At 52.0% G+C, this 23,114-nt stretch overlaps 1 protein-coding gene and 1 long non-coding RNA gene across 3 annotated transcripts in view; one reads left to right on the forward strand and one right to left on the reverse strand.

Annotated features, from left to right (window-relative positions):
- Positions 1–23,114, forward strand: part of NTN1 (netrin 1) — a gene marked incomplete at its 5' end in the record, with an annotated part of 85,883 nt that overhangs the window by 45,436 nt on the left and 17,333 nt on the right. The window contains 3 exons of the mRNA XM_083874820.1: positions 451–639; positions 14,558–14,707; positions 16,980–17,033. Of these exons, the coding sequence (XP_083730946.1) occupies positions 451–639; positions 14,558–14,707; positions 16,980–17,033 (393 nt within the window). The remainder of the gene's footprint in view (positions 1–450; positions 640–14,557; positions 14,708–16,979; positions 17,034–23,114) is intronic.
- LOC310916927 lies at positions 10,693–12,063 on the reverse strand. 2 transcript variants are annotated; one of them, XR_014591366.1, is made up of 3 exons: positions 11,775–12,063; positions 11,358–11,404; positions 10,693–11,234 (listed from the first exon to the last, which is right to left on the reverse strand). It is a non-coding gene; the product is annotated as an uncharacterized lncRNA (long non-coding RNA). The 2 variants fall into 2 exon arrangements; XR_014591367.1 differs by lacking the exon at positions 10,693–11,234 and having other exon boundaries at positions 11,268–11,404.

A 23,114-nucleotide genomic window follows, 5' to 3' on the forward strand; every position in this document is an offset into this window, starting at 1 on the left:
TGCACTTTTGGAACGATCTGAAGTTCAGGTGAAGACCAGCAGTGCAGGTGAAGGCATAAGGAGCTGGGCTTTAAGGCTGATTTTCCCTGATGGCTCACAGTGATCCAGCCGGGCCAGCTGCTTTGCTCGGTGTTTGCTTCCAGTGGTTTTCCTTGCAAAAATGGAAGTTGTCAGTGGCCAGAGATGCCCTGGGACAGAGCCACGCCAGGCAGGCCATGGCATGCAGGCTGCAAACCACAGGCAGAGGGATTGCTGACAGTTGGAGCAGGGATATTGCATGGAGGGGCAGCACTGGGTGTGTGAAGTGGGCATGGAGCTGGGCATGGAGCTGGGGCTGCTCCGGGTGGGTGGTCAGGCAAGCCCTGGGACACCAAGTCACACACAGAGGGGTCGGCAGCTCCCCGTTGGGGCACGGATGGTGACAGTGTCCCCCTCTTTTGCCTCTCCCAGCCTGCAACTGCAACCTGCACGCGCGGCGCTGCCGCTTCAACATGGAGCTGTTCAAGCTGTCGGGGCGCAAGAGCGGCGGGGTGTGCCTCAACTGCCGGCACAACACGGCGGGCAGGCACTGCCACTACTGCAAGGAGGGCTTCTACAGGGACCTCAGCAAGCCCATCTCACACCGCAAGGCCTGCAAAGGTACGGCCACGAGGATGGCGGGTGGTGGGAACGCTCGGCTGCTCCTTCCCCTTCCTCTCTGCCTCTCGCTCCTCTCTCTCCCAAACCCTGTTGAGTTTGGAATGAGTTCTCATCCCCCCACATTCCCTGCTGTCACCTCTGCAACCTGGCGGTGAGGACAAGGCCACCCACCTCCCCTGCCATCACCTCTCCCTGCTGTCCCCAGCCTGTGGAAATAGAAGCCTTCAAATTATTTCGGGGTTTATCGCTTACAAATGGTGCTTCACCTGCTCCCACCTGGGCATTGCTCTGCGAGGGCAGAGGGGCACAAAATCCCAGCTATGGCTGAGATGTGGCATTTAAATCAGCCCCGTCTCCAGCTCCCACCCTTCAGGCAGAGCTGAGCCCACGCACAGAACTTGTCACTCCTCCGGACGAGGAGAGAACAGAAAAAAAAAAAAGGGAAACGAGTTTATTTTGAGCTTGGAGTATTTTGAGGTCTCCTCGTGTGGCCGTGGAGGCGAGCTGGGATTCAGCTGGGGCGGGAGCAGCGAGAAGAGCAAATCCTGTAAATGAGCCCTTTTAACTCTCAGCTGCTGCAGGAAGAGATGGAAATCCTGAACCTGAGGTGCAGCAAAGGAATCAAGCAAACATTCAAAAGCCAGATTAGAAAATGCTGGGGTTTCCCCCAGAAATGCTCATCTCTTTTCTCTCTAAAGATTCATTTCGACAAGAAATTAAAAGCTTTTTGGCTTCAGATCAGTATTTTTGGCTGAGAAGTTTTGGGTCTCCAGCATTTTCAATTTTTTGCCTTTTTTTTTTTTTCTTTCTTTACTCAAAACAGACATTTTTTGCCGTAGCAGAAAAGAAATCCCTTTTTCAGACACTCCTACTCCCCCTTTCTGAACCTGGTAAAAAAACTATTCCAATGAGATATTTTTGATATTTCCCAGGTGCTCATTCCTGCTTTTCCCAGCTCTCCTCCTGGGCCAGGCAGCTGTTCCCCTCTCCTGTCTGTCCCTGGCCCTTCACTGTCACTGTCAACACCGAGTCCTGCCCAAAATCCCGGCTGGGTGGGAAATCTCTGAGCCATTCGTGCCTCAGTTTCCCCAAGCGAGCCCCAGAAGACCCCCCTGGCCTCCGGGAGGTTTTCAGGCTGAATTCCCCACTTGCAGCATCATTCTCTCTATTAAATCCTCTTTGCAATCGCTCTGTTCTTGCCCTCGAGGGGTGTTTTCATGGGGGCAAATCCACTGTCCCTACAGCAGCTTCCCTTTGAAAACTCCTTTTCCTGGGCTCTGTTTATCACACAGAGGGGTTTATGTTCCCTCTGGTTTTCTCTCCTGACTCAGGGCTGGTGCTGAAATAATTGTTGAAAAAGGGCAGCTTTAAACCCAACCCTCCCATTTTACAGCTCCAGCCACCTCTCCATTGATAACAACATTTATTTACCATCTCACCAAACCAACACTCCCAGAGCCTCATCTCGACTGAAGGTGGTTAAAATTAAGGAATTCAACATCCTGAGCTCCTGCCACCTCCCTCATCACTGCAGGACCATATTTTTCTCTATATTTTACTTTCTCTATATTTTTTTCTATATCATTTTCTCTACATTTTATTTTCTCTATATTATATTTCATCTAAAGTTTGTCTATATTTTCTCTACAAAACCTGATTCTTTAATCCATCACATCACTCTGCTCATGTCCCACACATAACAAATTTAAATGAAAGCATCTCAGAGAGCCCTGGTGCCTTGGGAGCTGCTGAGGAGCTCATGGCTCTCACCCACTCCAGCAAGATCTCGGGTGATCTCACAGCAAAGGCTCCAAAGACATTCTTTCATTAATTCAACTCCATTTATTCAGCCTAACAGACAGATGCAGCCTTGCATTCCTCACCTCCCACTCCATCCCATGCACGGGGTGCCCCAACTCACAACACATCCGACATCAGCAAATTAAAAGGGGCTGGAGTTGCATTGTTTGAAACGGTTGGTTTTGGGTAATTATGCAAAAATACATTGCAGAAATGCTTGCACAATGCCTCCTTCTTTTTAACTTGGAGAAAAAAGAGAATTCCACAAACTTTTGCACCCGTTGCAGGGCACGGGTGAGGCTCAGGCAGCGAAAGGTGAGCAGAAAGCAGAGATGGGCAACACTCCCTGCCCAGCTCAGGGCTGCTTGTGCTTTCCACAGCCAAACCTTTAATAACTGATAAATAAAATACTTTTGTAATGATCTGAAGATCAGCAGTGCAGGTGAAGGCATAAGGAGCTGGGCTTTAAGGCTGATTTTCCCTGATGGCTCACAGTGATCCAGCCGGGCCAGCTGCTTTGCTCTGTGTTTGCTTCCAGTGGTTTTCCTCGCAAAAACGATAAAAGGCTGGAAGTTGTCAGTGGCCAGAGATGCCCTGGGACAGAGCCACGCCAGGCAGGCCATGGCATGCAGGCTGCAAACCACAGGCAGAGGGATTGCTGACAGCTGGAGCAGGGATATTGCATGGAGGGGCAGCACTGGGTGTGTGCCAGAGCCTGCCAGGCTGGAGTGGGCATGGAGCTGGGCATGGAGCTGGGGCTGCTCCGGGTGGGTGGTCAGGCAAGCCCTGGGACACCGAGGCAGGGCTCCCCTGGCATTCCCAGGTCAGATTGCAGCTGATCCCTGCCCCAGCCATGGATCCTGGGCTGGAGGAGCCCCATGGTCCCGCTGCTGCTCCTCCAGGGGCTCATCCCAGCGGGCAGGACGCCCTTTGTCCTGGCACACACATCACAGCCTGGGCACGCCCCTGGTGTGGGGGCTGTCCCAAGGAGCAGCAAAACTCAGAGTATAAGAAATTTTGATGTTTTCAGACTCAGACAAGGACGAATTGTTTCTCTTTTCTCCCTGTTTTTTGAGAAATCACCAAGAGCTCCCAGCACACTGAAGCCCCAGTTCCTTCTGCTTTCCCTCTGCTCCAAATGATGTTGCAAGTGAAATTCCACATCTGGGTCCTGCAAACCCTCGTCCACTCCGCTCTGTCATGGGCTGCTGTAAATCAGGGCCCTGCTGTTGGTTCTTTTGATTAAATTCCCTCCTGATATTTGCCAGATTATTGGCACTAATTTAATTCCATTGGAGTAGGGAGTCTGCAGGGTTTTATAGCCTGGCCGTAAAACAGCTCTGCACTTCAGGGAGAGGCTTTGCACACTTTTTGATGAAAAGATGACAAACGAGACGTGCTCTGAATGCACTTGTGCTGAGGCTGCCAGCACAAACCCCTCGTGCAGGGGCAGGATTTGGCACCTGGAGAGGTCACATTCATCAGGGCTCAATGTTTTGGGAGGAAATGGGATTGTCTGTGTGCCTGGTGCTGCTGCAGCCCGGGGAGATTTCCAGCTGTGCTGGAGGGTTTGATGCCTTGTGCAAAGCCCAAAAAGCAATCCCTGCCTCCCTGCCCGTCCTGGCCTGTGCCCACCAAGGGTCAAGACCTGACATTTGCATTTTGGAGGCAGTTTGGGCTGGAGCAGAGGGAGGTGAGATCTGTCCCCACGGGCTCAGCCTCCCGGCCTTGATTTCATGGGTGCAGATAAAGAGTTTTTCCCACTCAGTCGCAGGCATTGAGTGGAGGAGAAGCCGAACCTGTTTGGCTCTGGGTGCTGCCGGGACAGCCAAGCAAAGCCCCCGGTGACAAGGACAGTGCCACCAGTCCCCGTCTCTCTCCAGTGACTATAGAGGGAGCTGCGTGACCAGCTTAGAGCGGAGAGCTGGTTCCCTGGAGGCTGGGCCAGGGCAGATGGAACCTCTCTGCCCCTGCTGCTGGGCCCCGCAGGGCAGTTGGGGTGCAGGAGGTGGTATGGGGAGCACAGCAGAGGCTGAGGACGGTGTCACTGCCACCAGAGGTGTCCCACTGCTGCTACAGGATGGGGACACCAGGCTGTCCGTGGTCCCAGTCGTGGCCATCATCCCTCCAGCCCTGGAGATGTCCCCTGTCACTCCCATCCCTGGTCCTGGCAGGGTGGGGCAGACAAAGCTCAGCTGGAACATGCCAAGGCCATTGGGGTGGGATGGGATGGGATGGCCTGGCTGGATCCCCACACCGGGGCCAGCAGGGCCAGCAGGGCCAGCAGTGGTGACTCTTGCAGGGCTCTGTCCTCTCTGCAGGTCTCTGCTGGGAGCAGCACAGCTCTGCCCTGGCTCACCTCATCCTGGGGGAAATGCAGCCCGAGGGAGCTGCTCCCCTCTCCAGAGCTGCCTCACTTTGATGCCCATCTCTCGTCCAGCTCAGTTGTGTTTTTAAGGCCAACTCCAAGGCAATACTTTCCAGGAATCCATCCCAGGGAGCTGTCCTTAATGGTCAAACTTCCCTCCCTTCCTGTCCTCCTTTTGCTCCTCTTTGGGTTCCAGCTGGAGCTACTGTTGAGGTGAGAGAGGAGCCCACATCTGGTGCTGGCAGGGCTTGGGTTGGGCTCTTGTGTCAGGGCTTGGTCACCTCTGAGAAATCTCTCACACCCCTGGAGAAATTCCAAATTTCCAGGCATTGATCTGCCAGGCACAGACTTTAATTTCTCCCCAGCACTGTGGAGATCCTCTTCCACTGCCACCAGAAGGATTTTCTAGTTCCATTTCCATCCTGCATTTATCAGTGGCTGAGTCACCCCTTCCCCAGGGCCCCACAATTCCTTATATCGATCTTGCTGCAAGCCCTGAGAGCTGATTTATGACTTCTGCAATTAAAACTTGTCATCACCACCCCCAGACACACACAGACCATCGGAGGAGGTTTCTAGAAATGCAGCTTGAAGCTGCCCATGCTCACAGGTCACTGGGGCAGCTCAAGTGCCACCAAATGTCACCTCCTCACTCTCCAGGACCCAGGGCAGAGCTGCACCATTCACCCCCCTGGGCTGGAAGGATCCCAGAGAAAAGAAGGGACATGAGCATTACTGAAACCATGGAAAAAGCAGTGAATTTTTGTTCAAGACTCAAGCTCAACACAAGGCATCTCCCAGCCCAAGCCAGCTTTTTAAAAAATCCATTAAAATCCACATTTTAATGATGGATGAGCAGACACATCAAATTAGGCAGTGACCTCTGTGTGAGGCAGGGAGGGCAGGGTTTGCTGAGTTGTGGAATTCAGACACTGCTGAATCCAGGGAGCTGCTCCAGAGCCCCTCAGAAGGAGCTGGAATCTCCACTGCCACATGGAAACTACCTCAGCCTCTTCAGAGGGGAGCTGAGCTCTCAGCTGAGTCCTGACTCCATGGCAGATATGTGGATGATCCAGCTAAATAGGAAAATGTAGCCGGCTCTGCATTCCTGAAAAATCACATCCTGGCACTGCCGGTGCCCAGGAGGAGTTTACTGGATAAACTGGGGGCCGGCCACCTTCCAAACTGGGCTTTGGGTTTGGGTTTCCAGCAGAGACACATCCCAGAGCTGTGCTGGAGGGGAGCTTGGGATGTGGTTTGTCAGAAGTGGTGACACAATAGAGGGGAATTTGCACCCTATTAAGAAAATAAAACCAGACTAAACCCGAGCTCTCCATCGCTGGTCTCAGACTAAGGACGAAGTTGCTAAATTCACTTGCACAGCCAGTTCTTTGCATATCCACGAGACAGAGGAAAGAAAAGGAATAATTTGCCTTCCCCATAAATGTTTTCCAATAATTGAGATAATTTCCCCCACTTCAGACCAGTTCTCGGGAGTGGAAAGTGCTTCAGGCTCTCAGATCCTGAGAATTAAACCCAAGCTCAGCCCTGCTCATCCCTGGTTTTCAGCCTACTGAAATGAAAAGTTATTTTTTTTCTGGTAGGAAAGGATTTCTTTTCCAGTTAAACAGATGCTTCTCAGAGCATCACAAAGGCTGGGCTGGGATTTGTGCCCCAGGAGCTCTCTCTGGGATTTCTCCCTGCTCCTGGAGTGCTGGGGACTCTCCCCGCTGTGGATGTTTGGTGTCCCATTAGGCTGTGCACACTGAAGGGATCCTTTCCTGCAGAGCTTTTCCAGCTCCTCCTTCCCCATCGCCTCCTTTCCCGAGGCTTGTGGCAACCTCATTATCTCCGAGACTCCTGCTCCGCTGCCAGATTTGATTTTTATTATTAGTGGGAGAATGCACTTGTAGGAACCTCGTTTCCTCCAGAGCCAGGCTAAAAATACATCAGGAAGAGAAAAACTTTGCCTCTCTTTTATTTTTTTTCCTTCAATAACGGCATTCCCAACCCACTCCTCCTCATGCAAGGAGAGCAGGGGGAGCTGGGCTCTGCTTTAGATCCATGAGGTGCCCCCCTGAGCTCTGCTCTTGGCCTGGCCAGGTCTGACATTTCTGATGGAAAAAAATCAAAGGGATCGCATCCTCCATGAAAAAAACCCCAAATCTTCCCAGCAAAGTGGGGGTGAAGGAAACTCCAGTGCCCCACCTCAGCATCCCCGGCAGCTTCTCCAGCCCTGTGGATTCACGTGGGAAGTGGAGCTCTCAGGGAAAGTTTAAACAATTTTGGAACATGGGAATTTTCCAGCGTTTGGGGAAGTGCTGCCATAATTGTCCCATTGTGTGTGTCACTAATGCCTGCCCACAGTGCCCCTGCCCAAAAAGTGGATTTATTGCTGGGGTTCCAAGGCCCGGAGGATTAGCCCTGACTCCGGCTCAGTGGGGGCTTTGTGGCCCTGTCTGCTCCTTGTTATGGAGAAGACAAAGCCAAGGTCTAATCTGTGAAATTTGGCCCAAAGTGCAGGGCACCAAAGCCTTGGCTCCCCTGAGTGCCAGGGCAGGAGGGGAAACGGGAGAGCCCTGAGAAGTGGTGCAGGAGGAGGGACAGCAGGGGACACCCAGGGGTTGTCTGGCTCTGCCCAATAAAAGGAGGAATTCATGTTCTGCTGGCAAGAAACCTTTAAATCTTCAGGAGAATGTGCTGAGGGGCACTGAGCACGAACACGATCCCGTGGAGGGCTAAATCCAGCTCCCAGTGTCGCAGACGGGCTGAGGAGCTCACGGCAGAGCGGTTCATGATTAAAATGTAAAATCCTTTTTGAGATTCAGGGTTAGCACGGAGACTTTCTACCCTTTGCTTTGCAAACCAGCTGGGGCCAGGCTGGGTGGGTGCACACCGAGTTCCAGCTTCTCCTCGCCATAAATTGGTGGGATTTGCAGGGCACAGGTGCTGCTCGTGCTGGGGATGCTCTGTAGTGCCTGTGGGCTCTCCCATCCCCACAGGGCCAGCACAGACCTGTCCTCAGCGCTCAGGGGCACAGGCTCAGCTCAGAATTCCCTGACCCATGGACAAATAACCAGGAGAGGTGTCCAAAGCAAGGATCCCTGCTTGTTTTGAATTGATTTCCCAAATCAGGAGCCAAAGAAAAGCTGTGAAAACATCCTGTCCTCCTCGGGACCACTGCAAAGTCACCTCTAGGATGGATTTCAGCCATGGGGGAACCCAGGAATCCTCACACCTTGAGTTCCCTGGGAAGATGTGTTCAGAGGGAGCAGGATTGAAAATACCTGAGCTCCTAAAGCATAAAAAAAAAAAAAAAACCAACTCTACAACAACAAAAAAAACCTCACTTAAGTAATAATGCCAGAACCACCCCTTTAAACACTAAACCATAAGGTTAAGTGAGACATGTTTGCTGCATCAGGATGCGTCGTTGAGGCAACAGGAGAATTTAAATTGAATTTGTTTTGACATTTTGACAACAAACCTGGGTTTGTTGCGTGTTTTTTTTTTTCCCAGCAGAAATTTTCTGTAGCCACATTTTTTTTTTTTACTCCTGTTGAAGTCTTTGGAGGAAAGAAGGGAAGCAATCAAAGGGAAGCAATTTTTTTGGCCACGATTCTGGAAAAGCGTTTTAAAGCTTGGTTAAATATAAATGTGCACCTAAGGCTACCTGGGATTGAATTTGTACTTCAAACTGAGTGGGAATTCTGAATACAGGAGTCTTCATCAATGATTATTTCAAATTAAGGTGTTTTTTTTTTCCCCAGTTTAATGCATTGTTGGGTCCCTGCTCAGTCCAGAGGCTGGATCTGGAGCTCTGTGAGGTTTATTATCCTGGCCCATCCAGGGTGACAAGAGCAAATCTGGACACCCTGGCAAACCCAGCCTTTTTTTCTTATCCAGGCAAAAGGATTTTTCATCACCCTGAAAACCTCCCAAGGAAGCAGCTTCCCCGAAAACAGGAAGATGCTAATTCTCCAAAAATGCAGATCTTTTCATGCACCTTCTCCATAAAGGTCACACTTGAGGGGAGCTGAGCCTGGAGATTTATCCCTCTGTTTACCTTTCACCACTCGTGTGTGGGGCAGGATTAACGGCTGGGAATACCTGCGCCCCAACACCGGGGCTGCGAAAATATTTGCATTTTTTGTCGTGCTATTTGTCAGCCTTCAGTGGGGCAGAACCATCTCAGCAAGTTCAACTACCTGAACTGAAAAACCGTGGGGTTTTTGTTTGGGGTTTTGTGTTTGGGGGTTTTTTGTTTGTTTGTTTGGGGGGTTTTTGGGGTGTTTTTTGGGGCTTTTTTGGGGGATTTTTTGGCAGTTTTTTGTTTTGGTTTGGTTTGGGTTTGGTTTTGTTTTTTGGGTTTTTTGGGGGTTTTTTGTGGGTTTTTTTGTGTTTTGTTTGGTTGGTTGGTTGGTTGGTTTTGGTTTTTTTGTTTGTTTGGTTGGTTGGTTTGGTTTGGTTTGGTTTGGTTTTTTTGTTTGTTTGTGGTTTATTTGGGTTTTTTTTATCCCAAGCATGGCCCCAAGATGTTTCCAGGTGTTTTTCAGCCCCAAACCTGAGCTAAAGCACAGAAAGGCGTCGCTGGCTGAGCTGGGCTGGGGTGGGCGATGCTCTGCCTCAGCAGGTTTGGACAGAAAATACAGAAAATAGGGGCTGATTTGGAAGCTGCAGACAGAGCTATAAAAGCCCAAGGCAGCCAGTTCTGGCCCCGGGGGAAATCTCCTGGCTGCAGGCGGTGAGGAGCTGCCTGGCAGTGCTTATATCCGTATATATATTAATCCCAGCTAATGTAACTACAGATGTTCTCATTCAGAGCCCTATCTAATCCTGTTGGGCCCTTGCCACGGTGTCTCGTAGCAGGAGTTCTACGAGTTAATTACGTGCGGTGCAAAGCAGCATTTCCTTTTATCGATGAAAAGGTTGCCTTTTCAAGGCCCTCAATGTCCCTTTGTGGCTGGGCTTTGAGGAGCAGTGAAGAGGAGCACCTGTCTGACCTTCCCGGCGCTGTGCATTGCTTGGCAGCCCTCCACCGTCTCTTGGCAAGGCCTTCCCGATCTTTTCCGTGGGTGCTCTCCGTGCCTTTCACTGCAGCTCCCAGCTGAGGACGTGCTATTGATTTCTGTAGTGCCCTGATATGAATTCAGAGTTTCTCTCTCTCCCCCTTTTCACAGCTCAGCCTCCCATCTCGCGGCTCTTCTGCAATCAGCCAGATGTTTCATTGACTCCCAGATCTTTTCCTGGAGTGGATGTGGTTAATTGGGACCCTTCAGCCCATCCTGTTCCCTCCTTCCAATCACGCCTCCTCCTGCACTCCGGATTTTGGCTGCTCTCCCCTCATCCACTGGGCCACTTTGGGTTTGTCTCGCACAGAGCGCCGTGGTGTCCTCACACCTGGGGCAGCCCAGCTCAGGGTGCTCACCAGGGAGTGCTCTCAGCTCCACGGTTATTTTATAGGTTATTTTATATAATTTATATATTATTTTATATAATATATAATAAAATACATTATATTTTATATATATTTTTATATATTTATATATATTTATATATATAAATATATTTTTATATATATAAATATATATATATTATAAATATATATTGAGGCAAAGGGCAGGAGGATGGGGATGAATACTCCTCATGTTATAAATAAATATTTATAAATGTTATAAATAAATGTTATAAATGTTATGTTATAACATTTATAAATTGTTATAACAATGTTATAACTAAATATTTATATATTTATATATATAAATATATAAATATATATAATTATATTAAAATATAAATATATATTTATATATATAATATATAATAAAATATATTTATATTTTATATATATTTTATAAATAATATATTTATATATTATACCACCCCCGCTGGTGCCCTCACTGCCCCTTAAAGCCTCTCCACAAACTCCCGCTCCTTGTTTTCTCCTCCACAGCCATGTTTTCAAGCAAAGAATAACTTCGTTTTTCACTAGGAATTCCTGGTCATCTTGGCCACAGACACTCAGCATCATTTTTTTTTTCTTAAATGTTTTTTGAACAAACGAAATCCCGAGTTATTTCCCTCCCCCTGATGCTCTGACAGAGCGCAGACACCCCTTTTTCCAGCTCCAGCATCATCCCTGTTTGCTTCTCTCCCGTCTCACCATACCCTCTATGGGGTGATCCTTGCAGGCAGAACATGAGGAAAAAAATCGTGTTTTCCTCCTTCTCATCTCCGGGGATGTCCTGGCCACTCTCCTGTCCTGATGACAGAGGTGGCTCTGCTCAGTCCAGGGCGCTGCTGAATTTTTGTTCCTCGCTGGGTGATGAACAAATCCACAAATCCTCGCGCTCAGGGAAGTTCAGGGATGAAAGGCAGAGAACTTCAGGGATGAAAGCCAGAGAAGTTCAGGGATGCAAACGTGTCGCTGTGTCAGACACACAAAAGACACACAGGCAGGTCAAGCAGCAAAGATTCTAATTTAATGTCTGACTCCATCCTTATATACATTTTGTACAGAAGGCCAAAGATTGGCCAGAAGGGTCACCACCTTATGAACATCATTGGTGGACTTGACCATCAATCACATTCCTCCTCCTGGAGAAGAAATATGTAAACACATAGATAAAGTTCTAAGAAAACAATATTGTTTATGTGAAGCAGCGTGGGAACGCTGCTGCAAAGGTGCAGAATTTCACAGGCAAGAAAATTCAGGGCGACACAAATGTGGAGTCCCGAGGTGCCCAAGGGAAAGGCAGAGGCGATGCCAAAGGGGTCTTTGCACCAATCCCCCTCCTCTGCCATCCCGGTGCAGACTCCCCTCACTTTGGGGTTACAGCCCAAAGGAATTTCAACCGGATTGGAAAAATCAGCACCAAGCACCATTCCCGGCCCTTCACGGCTGGGGAAGAAGAGCCTGTAATTGCTGGCTGCAAGTGTTTGCACTGGCCGGGGGACTGTAAATTACCTTTAATTGCTCCTAATTGCTGGCGCTGGTTCAGTTTCTCGAGGACAGGGACAGCAAATCCACATCTGCAGGCTCTGCCTGGAGCATCTCCTGAGATTCCCGGGGTTTTGGGAAGACACACAAGGCAGGGGGACACAGAGCCGGGATCTCATCCCTTGAGCCCCTGTGCCACCCTGGGGACATCACACACACACGGGGACATCAAAGCCCCCACATCTCACTCATCACCGAGGCTTTTTTTCTCTCTTTTCCCCGCTCTGGGCTGAGCGGTCCCACGGAAATGAGGGTGATCCACGCCTGGAACATGAGCAGTATTCCTCCCCATCCTCCTGCCCTTTGCCTCTCCCTCGGTAACCCTTCCCTGATTTGCTTATTTCTGTATTAACTCCTGTATTAACTCTCTGCTCTTTAACTCTTCTCTCTCCTGTTCCTCCTCCAGGCCTTTGCTTAATGCCTTTTATTTTTATTTTAGTTTTATTTCCTCTCCCCCAGCATTACTGGAGCCATCCCTTGGGGCTGCAGAGTGAGGGTTTTCCCACCTGAGCATCCCTCTGCCCATCACTAGCCACGCTGATCTAACTAACGTCAAAACCTTTCCAATCTAAATTAGCTTTAGAAAAGGAGATTTCTGCTGTGGGCAGGTTTGCAAGCAGCCTTTTCCCAGAGGGAGCTCAGGGCAGGGGGGAGAGGGGGACTTTTAATTTAAAAAAAAAAAAAAAAAAAAAAAAAAAAAAAAAAAAAATCAGAAGTGCTAGGAAAAGAGGAGAAAAGGAGCAAAAGCTTTATTGGTTTCTTGACTTTTTTTTTTTTTCCTCTCACATGAAAAATCTTCCAGTTTTGGCAAGGCTGTGTCTGTTCCCACCCAGGGCTGGTGGGGTCAGGGCTGGTGGCAGTTTGCTGGAGCTCTGGGATGTCCCCGGGGAGAATTGTTGTCCCCAGGGAGAATTGTTGTCCCCAGGGCCATGGCAGGGGCTGCTCCAGGCACCCCCCAAACCCAGCCTGGGGGCTGCTGGTGAGGAGGGTCACACTGGGGGCTGCTGGTGAGGAGCAGGATGGTGCTGGGGGGCCTGGAGGGAGCCTCCAGCCAAGCACCAAAACCTGGAAACCCAAACCTGATGTGGGATGCCTTCTGCTGTCTCCAAACGAGGCAGATTTGGGGTGTTTGAGAACCAGGGGAGTGCAGAAGGAACCAAGCAGGAGGGATGTGCCCAGCCTGGGGGGCCTGGGGGGGTCTGAAGGCAGTGGTGCCCATGGGGACACTGGCTCCAGGGCCCAGATTTCCCCCAGCCCCTGTTCCTGGCAGGCAGCTCCCCTGAGGGGCAGGAGGAAAGCGGGGTCAGTGCCCCCAGGGAGGGATTTGGCCGGCTCCTTCCCGGGGATGCTGCAGAAGAAAAGGAAAGCTTTCCTGCCTGCCTGTCCCTGCCACGGCTCAGCAGGGGCAGCCCACAGTCTGGCACGGCGCTTGCAGCTCTTAGAAATCAGGGCTGTTAACAAATGTGCGAGGCCGTAATCCTTTTGGAGCAGTGATGATAACAAGCCCCGATGCCTTTTTCTTTTTTTTTTTTTTCTTCTTCTTCTTTTTGCCTGTTTTTTTTTATTATTTTTTTTCCCCCCAAACAGCTGCACCGGTAAAGTCCCACTGTGGGAAATGAGCTGGTGAATGTTTTTCAAGTGCAGTATTTACATCCCCTGCCAAACCCTTCACATCTGCCCAGCTCTGCCATCAAGGCTGCATCCATCTGGCCGGGAACAGCAGCTCCTCCAGCCTCCTGCATCCCACAAGGGCATTTCCTTCCTGTGCCCGCAGTGCCAGCTGCCAGGGATGCTGCTCAGCTCTGAAAGGACTGGGTTGATTTTTCTTGGAGCGCACGGGAAATGAATTCCCAAGCTCTCTGTGAGGGATTGCTCCCTGCCTGGGCTGGCTGTGTCTGTGGGTCCATCCCCAGGATCTGCCATCCTGGCTGCACTTCTGTCCCTGGGGCTGTGACAGAGCCACCCCTCCCCAGCGCTGTCCCCCAGCCCCTGTGCCCAGTGCCAGCTCTGTCCCAGCTCATTCCTGGGGCTGCAGAGCCAGAGGCAGAGCAGGTGGGGCTCTGTGCCCTGCCCTGTAGTGGTGTGGGTTTGGTTTTATCAGTTTTATGTATGCATTTGTTCCTTGTATTAAGTTCATTTTTATAAGTTATAATGGTTTGCCCCATGTCACCCATGTTCCACCCTCATTGGTTTTACCCCAATCCCAGTTATATTTCAGTCAGAAGTTATCCAGCCCCTGGGCCTTGTCTGTCACTTTGGGGTCTCTCCCAAAAGTCTGGAAAGTTCCAGGAAAAACCCCAAGTGATCGGACAAGACTTCAGCTGTCTCCCCACCCGAGTTATTAATTTGTTACTATGTATGTCATTTATCCAGAGAGCCATGCCCCTTTGGCCCCTGATTTATCCCCAGTTAGACCCATCCCTGAGTTCCTCCCCCCAATAAAAGGTGTTGCATTCGGGGGTTCAAAAGAAGATTTTTTCCCTCGCTTTTCCCCCGCTGCTTCTGCTGAGGGGTGTCTGCTGGGGCAGATCCCCTGATGAATAAAGCCAGCAGTTAACCCAGAACAGCCTCCTCTTTTTTCCTGCTGTCGTTGCTTCACTCTTTCAAGCAAGACAAGAACTCACAGGGATGGGTGAGGTTCATCCTGCTACCGAGCCATGCCCTTTACTGTCGAGGTGTCAGGGCTGGCCGAGGCAGAGAAAGACACCTCAACACTGCCCTGACCCTGCTGTGTGTGTGTCCCCCTGCAGAGTGTGACTGTCACCCCGTGGGTGCCGCCGGCCAGACCTGCAACCAGACCACGGGCCAGTGTCCCTGCAAGGACGGCGTCACCGGCATCACCTGCAACCGCTGCGCCAAGGGCTACCAGCAGAGCCGCTCCCCCATCGCGCCCTGCATAAGTAGGTGGATCTTCTTTCCGTATCTGTGGAGTAGAGATTTTAACTTTAAATCCTGCCAGGGGCTGCTGAACCCCAGCAGAGCTTGGGGGGCAGAGCTGCCCGGGGACCTCCGCCCTCCACTCTGCCCAAACATGGCCCAAAAGCAGCTTCCAGGAACTCACTTGCCTCGTTGGAGGGTTCTGTGAGTGCAAGTCCACTGGGAATTCAATTTGGCTTCGTGGAACAGAGCATGTTTATTTAAAGGTGTCACATCAGGGCTGGATGCTAAAGTGGGTCACTACAAACGGGTTTTTCTCCCCAAAATCAGGCCGTGCTGTGCTGGCACAGAGCTCAGATCAGAGGAGCTGCTCCTCTGATGGTGTTGCCATCACAGCTGAGAACAGCTGGATTGCTGAAGGGGCTCTTGCACTCGCACAACCCTCCCACAAACATGGGTGGTTTTAACTTTGGCTTCCTTGGGTTTGGTTTTCAATTCCCTTCCCAAGGCTGCTCTCACCCTCTGCTCCAGAAGCACCAGGTACAGCTCCCAAAATGTCTCCCTTGAAGCATCTGCCCTGCAAACACCTGGATCCCCTCAGGCCCTGCTGAGCTCTCACTGCCTGGAGAGTTGGGCTTTAGTCTCATGCCCCTCTCTGCTGCAGGATCTTCCTGGGGCTCCTGCACCTTGTGGGACATCTCCACCTGCCCTAACAATGCACAGCACCAAAAACTACTGGGGATGGGATGGGATGGGATGGGATGGGATGGGATGGGATGGGATGGGATGGGATGGGATGGGATGGGATGGGATGGAGGAACTGCTCCCCTAAGGGTGATTCTCTGCTGCTAAAAGGAGAAAAGGGCCCAGCAAGAAAAAGTTGAAGGCATCAAGCCTTTGTTGGGAAGCCACAGTCTGCTCCCACACTCTTCCCCCCTCTCAGCATGGCCATTGCCAAATTCTGGGGCAGACACCCTTTCTCCACCTTCTCCTGCTGAAGGAAACATACATTCCAGGCTGGTTTGGGGTCACTTGAGAATCATTTTTCCCCGTGTTGCAATGGGACAGCAAGAGCCCAAAGCAGATGCTTGTTGTCCCCAAGACCTCCAGCCGTGGCTCCAGTCTGCTCTGCAGCAAGTGTGCACAAAGGTTGATCATTAATCATTCCCCAGGGCCAGGGGAAATCAGAGAGTAAATTGTTCCTTGCATCAGCTCCCTCAGGATCCATGGCACTAAACAAAGACAGACCCAGGATTTCAACATGGCCCGTCCAGGGTTTGGGGCTGGGCACAGTCACTCTCTGATTTACCACTGCTCCGAGAGATTCATAGCCATGAAAAGAACACCTTGGAGGAAGGGGTGAGAGCCCTGTGGGGTGTGTGTCAGGCCAGGCTTTGGGATCTCAGTGCTGCCCAGCTGTGTCTTGTGCTGTGTTTAATTGCATTAAGGTGTGACCCCCAAAATCACCCGGTGCTGACTGGGTTGCACCCCTACAAGCTGCTGTCACACAAACCCTGCCTTGGCGGCTGTGCATTTTTCCAAGCACACAAAAGCAGAAAGAGGCAGATGCCTACTGCCAGCCCACGCCTGAATCCCACTGTCAGACTGGACTGGTGGAGTGTTCCCCCACCAGGATTCCCTGGGATGCACAGAAATGCCAGCCCTGTGCCCTGAATGAAGGAAGAACATCCAAGGGGAGCATCCAGCAGAGCTGGGGCAGTGCAGCTCCCTCCATGCACAGCCCATCCTCTCCACAGACACAGCCAGGCCTGGGAATGAGCATCCAGAGCACGATGTGCACCAGCTCTGCAAAGCTGGCCCCAAATCAGAGCCAGGGACCAGGGAATTGGCACCAGATGTGTTTGTGTTTCCTTTAAATGTGGGAGGCACCCCCTGCATCCCAGCAGAGCTGTACCTGCACCCTGCCCCCCACCAGGGGAGTGCCAGCACTGCCTCCAACCTGGGTGACAACAGCTGGAGGGGACAGGCAGTGACAGGGGCTGGGCAAGCTGGGCAAGGTGCAGCATGCAGCCAAAACCTTTTTTTTTTTTTTTTTCTTCTTTCTTTTTTTTTGTTTTTGTTAAAAAACCCCTTTGCAACACCCTCCAGGGATGGCCAGTTCTCCAGTTCCCGGTGCACTGGTTTAGGGGCTCTTACTGGGCACTCTCCTTGCTGGCAGGCATGGCTGGGGAGGGAACCTGCAGCGTGTGCAGGGACAGGGCTCTTTGGGCTTTGCAATAACTGCTGCTCCTTTTCTGTCCCCTCTGTCGCCGTGCACCCCTGGCTGTCCTGCAGAGATCCCGGCTGCTCCACCCACCACGGCCGCCAGCAGCGCCGAGGAGCCCGCAGGTACGTTCTCCTTCTCTTCTTTTGGAGCATCTCTGCGCTAAATGTCTCTTCAGCATCCATTTCCCTCGAGATGAATTGCACCAAAGGCGTAAATCCCGTTGCTTGTACCGGGACAAGTGGTTTCCTTCTGTGCCCCAACGTGTTGGAAGCGCGTCTGCAGCATCCTGAGCTGGGTGTTCCTCAAAGGGCAGGGGAGCTGCAGGAGGTTTTCCCTCCTGTGAGCACAGAGGGGTTACCCAGTCTTGGATCCGAAGCACAGCTGTCCCCTCCGTGTCACCGAGGGACTCCTCTGTCCCTCGTGTAGGATGGTGTCAGGGTCCGCAAACATCCGTGGGGAACCTGATGGTTCGTTTTGGAGATCTTGAAGCGCAAAAGACACAACAGGGGACAGCTCAGTTTGCTTAAACAAAAAATGCACTTTTATTTAGTGCCCACAATGCGATAGTGGGGAAAGAAAATAGAGAATAGTGAGAAAGAGAGAGAAAGAGGGGAAGGGGGTTATAGCTACCAATGGGGAGAGTCGGAATCCTCAAGGCGTAGAGATGCCCATAGACGGGATCTTCTCCAGTGGGGTGATCACGAAGGTGTTCGGAATTTTTGGAGTTCTTAGAGGTTGGTTACCAGAACAAGTGGCACGAAGCCAAGGAGAACCAGGCAAGTGACACACGGCTGAGGCAGAAAACACCTGTGTTAAGGTTGGGTGCTCAGGAACAAGCTCAAGCTGTACCCTTTTAGCACGGTCAGTATGGTCAGCTCAGCCCACTGTAACCAGTTCTATTGTTCTTGCATTCTGTTCTTGTGGAGCAAACTTTCCACCTCAGCCAGGCCAGGGGCTCCTTCAAAGTCCAGGGTCGCGGTTCCCAACCATTGGAGACAGTTGTGGGGCATAACACATCCACAGACAGACTGTGACAGATGGCTCTGAGCAGGGGCTGGCAGCAGCAGCAGGGTCCAGGAAAGGCTGGCTCATCCTGTGCTGCTGCCTGGAGCTTCTCGGGGTATTTGAGCCCCAGCTGAGGAGGCCACAAGGTGTAAAAGCTGTTTACTTTTGTCCCAGCAGTGGAGGAGGGCTCATAAATGAAGGAATTTGTACTAAAAGTGACAGATGTCGCCGTGGATTGATCCCTGAGCAGGGATTGTCACCCAGGCTGTGTGCTCAGGAGCAAAGGGACAGTCCCCAGTGTCATGGGAAGGCTGATCCCAGGGGCCCGTGTGGGACTGATTTAAGGGACAGGTTTTACCCCATGTAAACACAGCAGCACTGCTGCCCCCCTGCCATGGAAGAGGGGCTGTTTGGGGAGCTAAAACCCAGCTGAGATTGCATACAGCCGATAACTGAGAACATCCCAGCAGGGTTAGAGCCCTGCCTTGGCTGGGGAGCCCTGGCTGGAGGCTGGGAGCAGGTCTGGCAGTGATGAGAAGTGCCTGGACAGTGCCTTGTGAGTCCCTGTGTCCCTGGAGGGGCAGATGTCTCCATGCCCTGCCCAGAGGGGTGACCAGGGCATCCCCCAGGAGCCTCCTGTGCCATCTCCCAGTTAAAGCCCAGTGAAGGCTGAGCCAAGCTGAGCAATCCAACAGAATCCCACCATAATTCTTCTCTCTGGGATTTTATTGGAGTTTTAAGCGCTGCTTTGTCCAAGGAGCTTGAACCCTCCATATTTCATCCCTTTCTCTCAACAGGGAGCATCCAGCAGTGCTGTGTCTTGGCATCCCTCAGCTCCCACCTCCGCCCTGCTGAAATCTGTGGGTTTTTTGACAAATCCCTGAATCAGTGTCTGCGAGCCAGAGCTTTCATGATATGGGAGAAAAAGGGGTTGGAAACAAGATGGGAAAAGCAATTAGTGGGAGACTTTGAGTGCAGGCAGTTGTGGGAGAGGTGCTGCTCCATTTCCTGTGCTCATGGCCATGAGGGACAGAAAGTGGCCAAGAGCTGAGGGAGCATCACCCCAACAGGAACCTGGAGCAGAGGCCAAAGCTGGCCTTGGAACGAGGGGTGGGACAATGTCAGCTCTGCTGTGGGGGGTCCTGCCTGGCTCTGCCTCACTCTCAGGGGTCCCAATCAGTTTGGGAAAACAGGCCAGAACTGGGATTGTTTAGATGAAATGCATCCATGCCCTCCCCTGCTGGGAGATTGGAGGATGAGGAGGGGCTGCTCCTCATTTTTGCTGCCAGGCAAGAGGAGCTTTTCTGGCCCTCTTTTGGTCCCTGTCAGACAGAAGAGACCACAGTGAAAGGGCAAACAAAAACAGCAGTGCAGGGGGGTGGAGGTTTACAAACCTGCCAGTCAGTCCTTGTCTTATCTGAATCAAATCCAGATTTTCTGGGGAATGATTATCTGAGGTGGATGATTTCAGCCAGTGGGCTTAAATAAAACCAGGTGATTGGATTGATGCAGCTCCCCATGGTTTTCCCCTGGAAATCAACCTCTGCAGTTTCAAAACCAAATCTGGCCCTTCGAAATATCATTTTGGGCCCTTTTTGTTCCTGCCTGGTGAGGAAGACGCTGGATGTAAATGCAGGAAAGGGAAAAGCCAGCTCTGAGGGGCCTCTGGGCTCCCCAGGGTGCACAGACCCAGAGCAGCTTTGGCTGCAGGTTGCAGCTTTCCCAGAGGGCAGGGCAGACCCAGTGCAGAGCTGCCTGCATGCTGTGCTATCCAAATTTTAGCCCAAATCCTCCCCCAAGAACCAGGAATGGGGAAAAGAGCCCCCCCTGATGAGCTGGAGCTCCTGTTTCAGCATCGTTTGCAGGTAGCCAGAGTATCCCTGTCCTATAAAAGGGCTGTTTTATTCCTCTGTCTGAAAGTCAAAAGCTTTGATTTTTGCCTTCTCATGCCTAGATTGAGGTGATGGGGAGCCACCTCTGCTCCCAGGTCAATTCTGTCTCTCCTGGGGCAGTCCCAGGGTGAGCAGCAGGAATGGGCTCCTCTGCCCTCAGCAGAAGGACAAAATGCAGAATTCAGGGGGTGGCCACAGGCTCACCACAGGGAAAAGTGACAATAGGAAAGGATTAAACACCCCACAGCTCCTTCTCATGAGCTCCAGCGGCTGGAAAAAAAGAGCCACTCCCCTGTGAGCCTCCAGATGCCTCCACAGCCTCTGTGAGGGTGGCTTGGAGACAAGAGTGTGGGGACAGCAGCACAGGATGTGAAGCAGGGACCTGTCCCAGAACTGACATTCCCTGAACAGGAGTGTGTGCAGGGGACCAGCAGTGCTGGAGCTGGGACAGGGCTCAGCCTCCTGCCTGGGGGCACCTGCCTGGGGGACCTGCCAGGCACAGCCTCTTCTTGATGAGGATGCTCCCAAATCCAGGGATTTGCACTGGCAGAGAGAAAAGCCCTTGGGGAGGGGAAATGTCAGCCCTTGGGAAAGCCAGGAGCATCCCAGAGCCTGGGAACAAAGCGCTGCCCGGCTCCCTGCAGGAGGAGAAATCGTCATTTCATTCACCCTGGGGTAAATCTGGGCTCAGCTTGGGAGTCTCCAGCTTTGTACCCATCCAAAGGAGGAATTCATTCAGCCCTGCCCGGGCTTTCTGTGCCTTGTCCCAGCTGTAAGCGAGGTGATGGATTGGCTGCGAGATTGATTGACTGATTGATCAACAGCAGCCAGCTCCCCCTGAAAGGTTTCTCACGGTGATCCCCAGTGAATGGCCGGGAGCACAATAGAGAAGAGGAGCTTCCAGTCAGGGAGCTCCTGGTCACTTCAAAATAGCTCCGAAAGTCTGAAGGAAAAAAACCTAAACCAACCCCCAGACCTGCTGAAATGCAGATAAGCTTCATGCACAGCAGCACTGTGCTCTCATCCTCTCAGCGCAGGGCTTCCTGCAGCCCCACATCCGTTCATTCCTGCATCCCTCCATCCCCACATCCCTGCATCCCCAAACCCCTGCATCCCTCCATCCCCAAACCCCTGCATCCCTCCATCCCCACATCCCTGCATCCCTCCATCCCCAAATCCCTGCATTCGTCCATCCCCACATCCCTGCATCCCTCCATCCCCAAACCCCTGCATCCCTCCATCCCTGCATCCCTCCATTCCCAAACCCCTGCATCCCTCCATCCCCAAATCCCTGCATCCCTCCATCCCCACATCCCTGCATCCCTCCATCCCCAAACCCCTGCATCCCTCCATCCCCACATCCCTGCATCCCTCCATCCCCACATCCCTGCATCCCTCCATCCCCACATCCCTGCATCCCTCCATCCCCAAACCCCTGCATCCCTCCATCCCCAAACTCCTGCATTCCTCCACCCCCAAATCCCTGCATCCCTCCATCCCCAAACTCCTGCATTCCTCCACCCCCAAATCCCTACATCCCTCCATCCCCACATCCCTGCATCCCTCCATCCCTCCATCCCTGCATCCCTCCATCCCCAAATCCCTGCACCTGATTCTCTCCACCCCAAACCCCTCAATTCCTCCACCCCCTTATTCTTTCATCCCCATATCCCTTAATCCCTCCAACCCTTTATCCCCACATCCCTCCATTTCTCCATCCCTGCAGCTGATTCCCTCCACCCCAGTTTCCTCCCCTCTTCCATTCCCATATTCTTTCATCCTCATATCCCTCCATCCCTTTATCCCCCATCCCACCACAGCCAAGCCTCAAGCTTCAGTCAGGACTGACAAGCTCCCTCTCCCCATCCTGGGACATTTCCAGAGGCTGATTCCCCCTGGAGATTCCTGATTCCCCCTGGAGATTCCTGATTCCCCCCGGAGACACAAAGCCCTTGTCCCCAGCACCAGCTCCCTGTTTCTGCATCTCTCCTCGAACAGAAAACTCTGATTTTCCCCCCCGGCTGGGAATGCTGTCAGGCAGGAATTGATGGGGTGCTCAGCTCCCGAGGACAGATGTTTTCCTAGGAATGGATCTTGGCAGGGCACCCCTGGATCTGTGTCCCCAGCATGTCCTGGGGCTCAACACCGCCATAAATCCCGTGGGAAGGGATAGGAAATGTGCAGCCGGGAGAGAGCTGAGGAGGGGGCAGAGCTGGTGTGGAAGAGCTGTAAAACTCCATGTCGGTGGAATTTTCCAGTGAGGTGTTTTCCAGTTTACTGTTTGTTTTCCAGTGCGGTGTTTCCAGTGGGTGCCTGGCACAGCTGGACTGTCCCCACTGTGCCACCAGCAGCCATCCCCTGCCTCCTGCTCCCTTTAGATCCGGGAAAACCAGGCTGCTGCTGCTGCTGAGGCCACAGCTACGGCTGTCCTGGAACACCACAAACCCCTCGGCCCTTCATCCCCATCTCCATCCCGGAGCTCTGGAGACGGGGAGCAAAACCCCTGAGCTGCAGTGGGGCCGGGCTGGGGTTTGGGGCAGCTCCCCCTGACCGTGACCAAAGCTCCCAGGGATGCACCAAAGGCACCCAAACCGTGCCCGGACCGAGCTGCTGGGCACAGCCGGGGCTGGAGCAGCCCAGCACTGCCCAGGACGTTCCTGGGATGTGGCAGGGACAGCCTGGTCACATCCTGGAGCTCCTGCTGTGTTGGGAAAGATGAATCAGGGAAACCTTATAAATGTGATTGCTTGGCAAAAGATTCTGAAAATGTGAAACCTGTAATCGAGATAGAAATGGGAGCTCACTTTGAGTTGTAGGATATCGAGTCTTAGTCACTCTATAACCTGAAGACAACAGCCTGGGCAGCTGGAGGAGAATCCCTTTGGATTGAACAATCCCCTTCTGCTGCCTGAGGGATCCAAAGGTCAATGGAGCAAAACAGAAAAGTCTAAAGAGGAGTTTTTAGAGTTTAAAATATAACACATGGTAATGTAGTAGTTCTTATAGGCTGTGTGGAGATTCTATAGGATTTTGTGTCTTGTGTTGGTTGGTCACTGTAAATTAGAATATTCATCCCAAAAGGAGATAGAATGGATTGTAAGCAGGACCTGGCTCTCTTGGCTCTCTCTCTCTGGACCTGGCTCTCCTTTCCCTGCTCTCACCTCTGCTCTCTCCCCCTGCACTCTGACCCTGCCCCTTGCTCTCTCTCTCCCCTCTCCTCAGCCCAAACCCTCTTGCTCTCTCTCCTTCTCTCTCTGGCACTTCCCTCCAGCCCAGGCTGGTGGCTGAAGGCAAAGCCCTTTCTAC

The sequence above is a fragment of the Zosterops lateralis genome (assembly GCF_965231275.1).
Source record: "Zosterops lateralis genome assembly, chromosome: 18".
NCBI lineage: Eukaryota > Metazoa > Chordata > Aves > Passeriformes > Zosteropidae > Zosterops > Zosterops lateralis.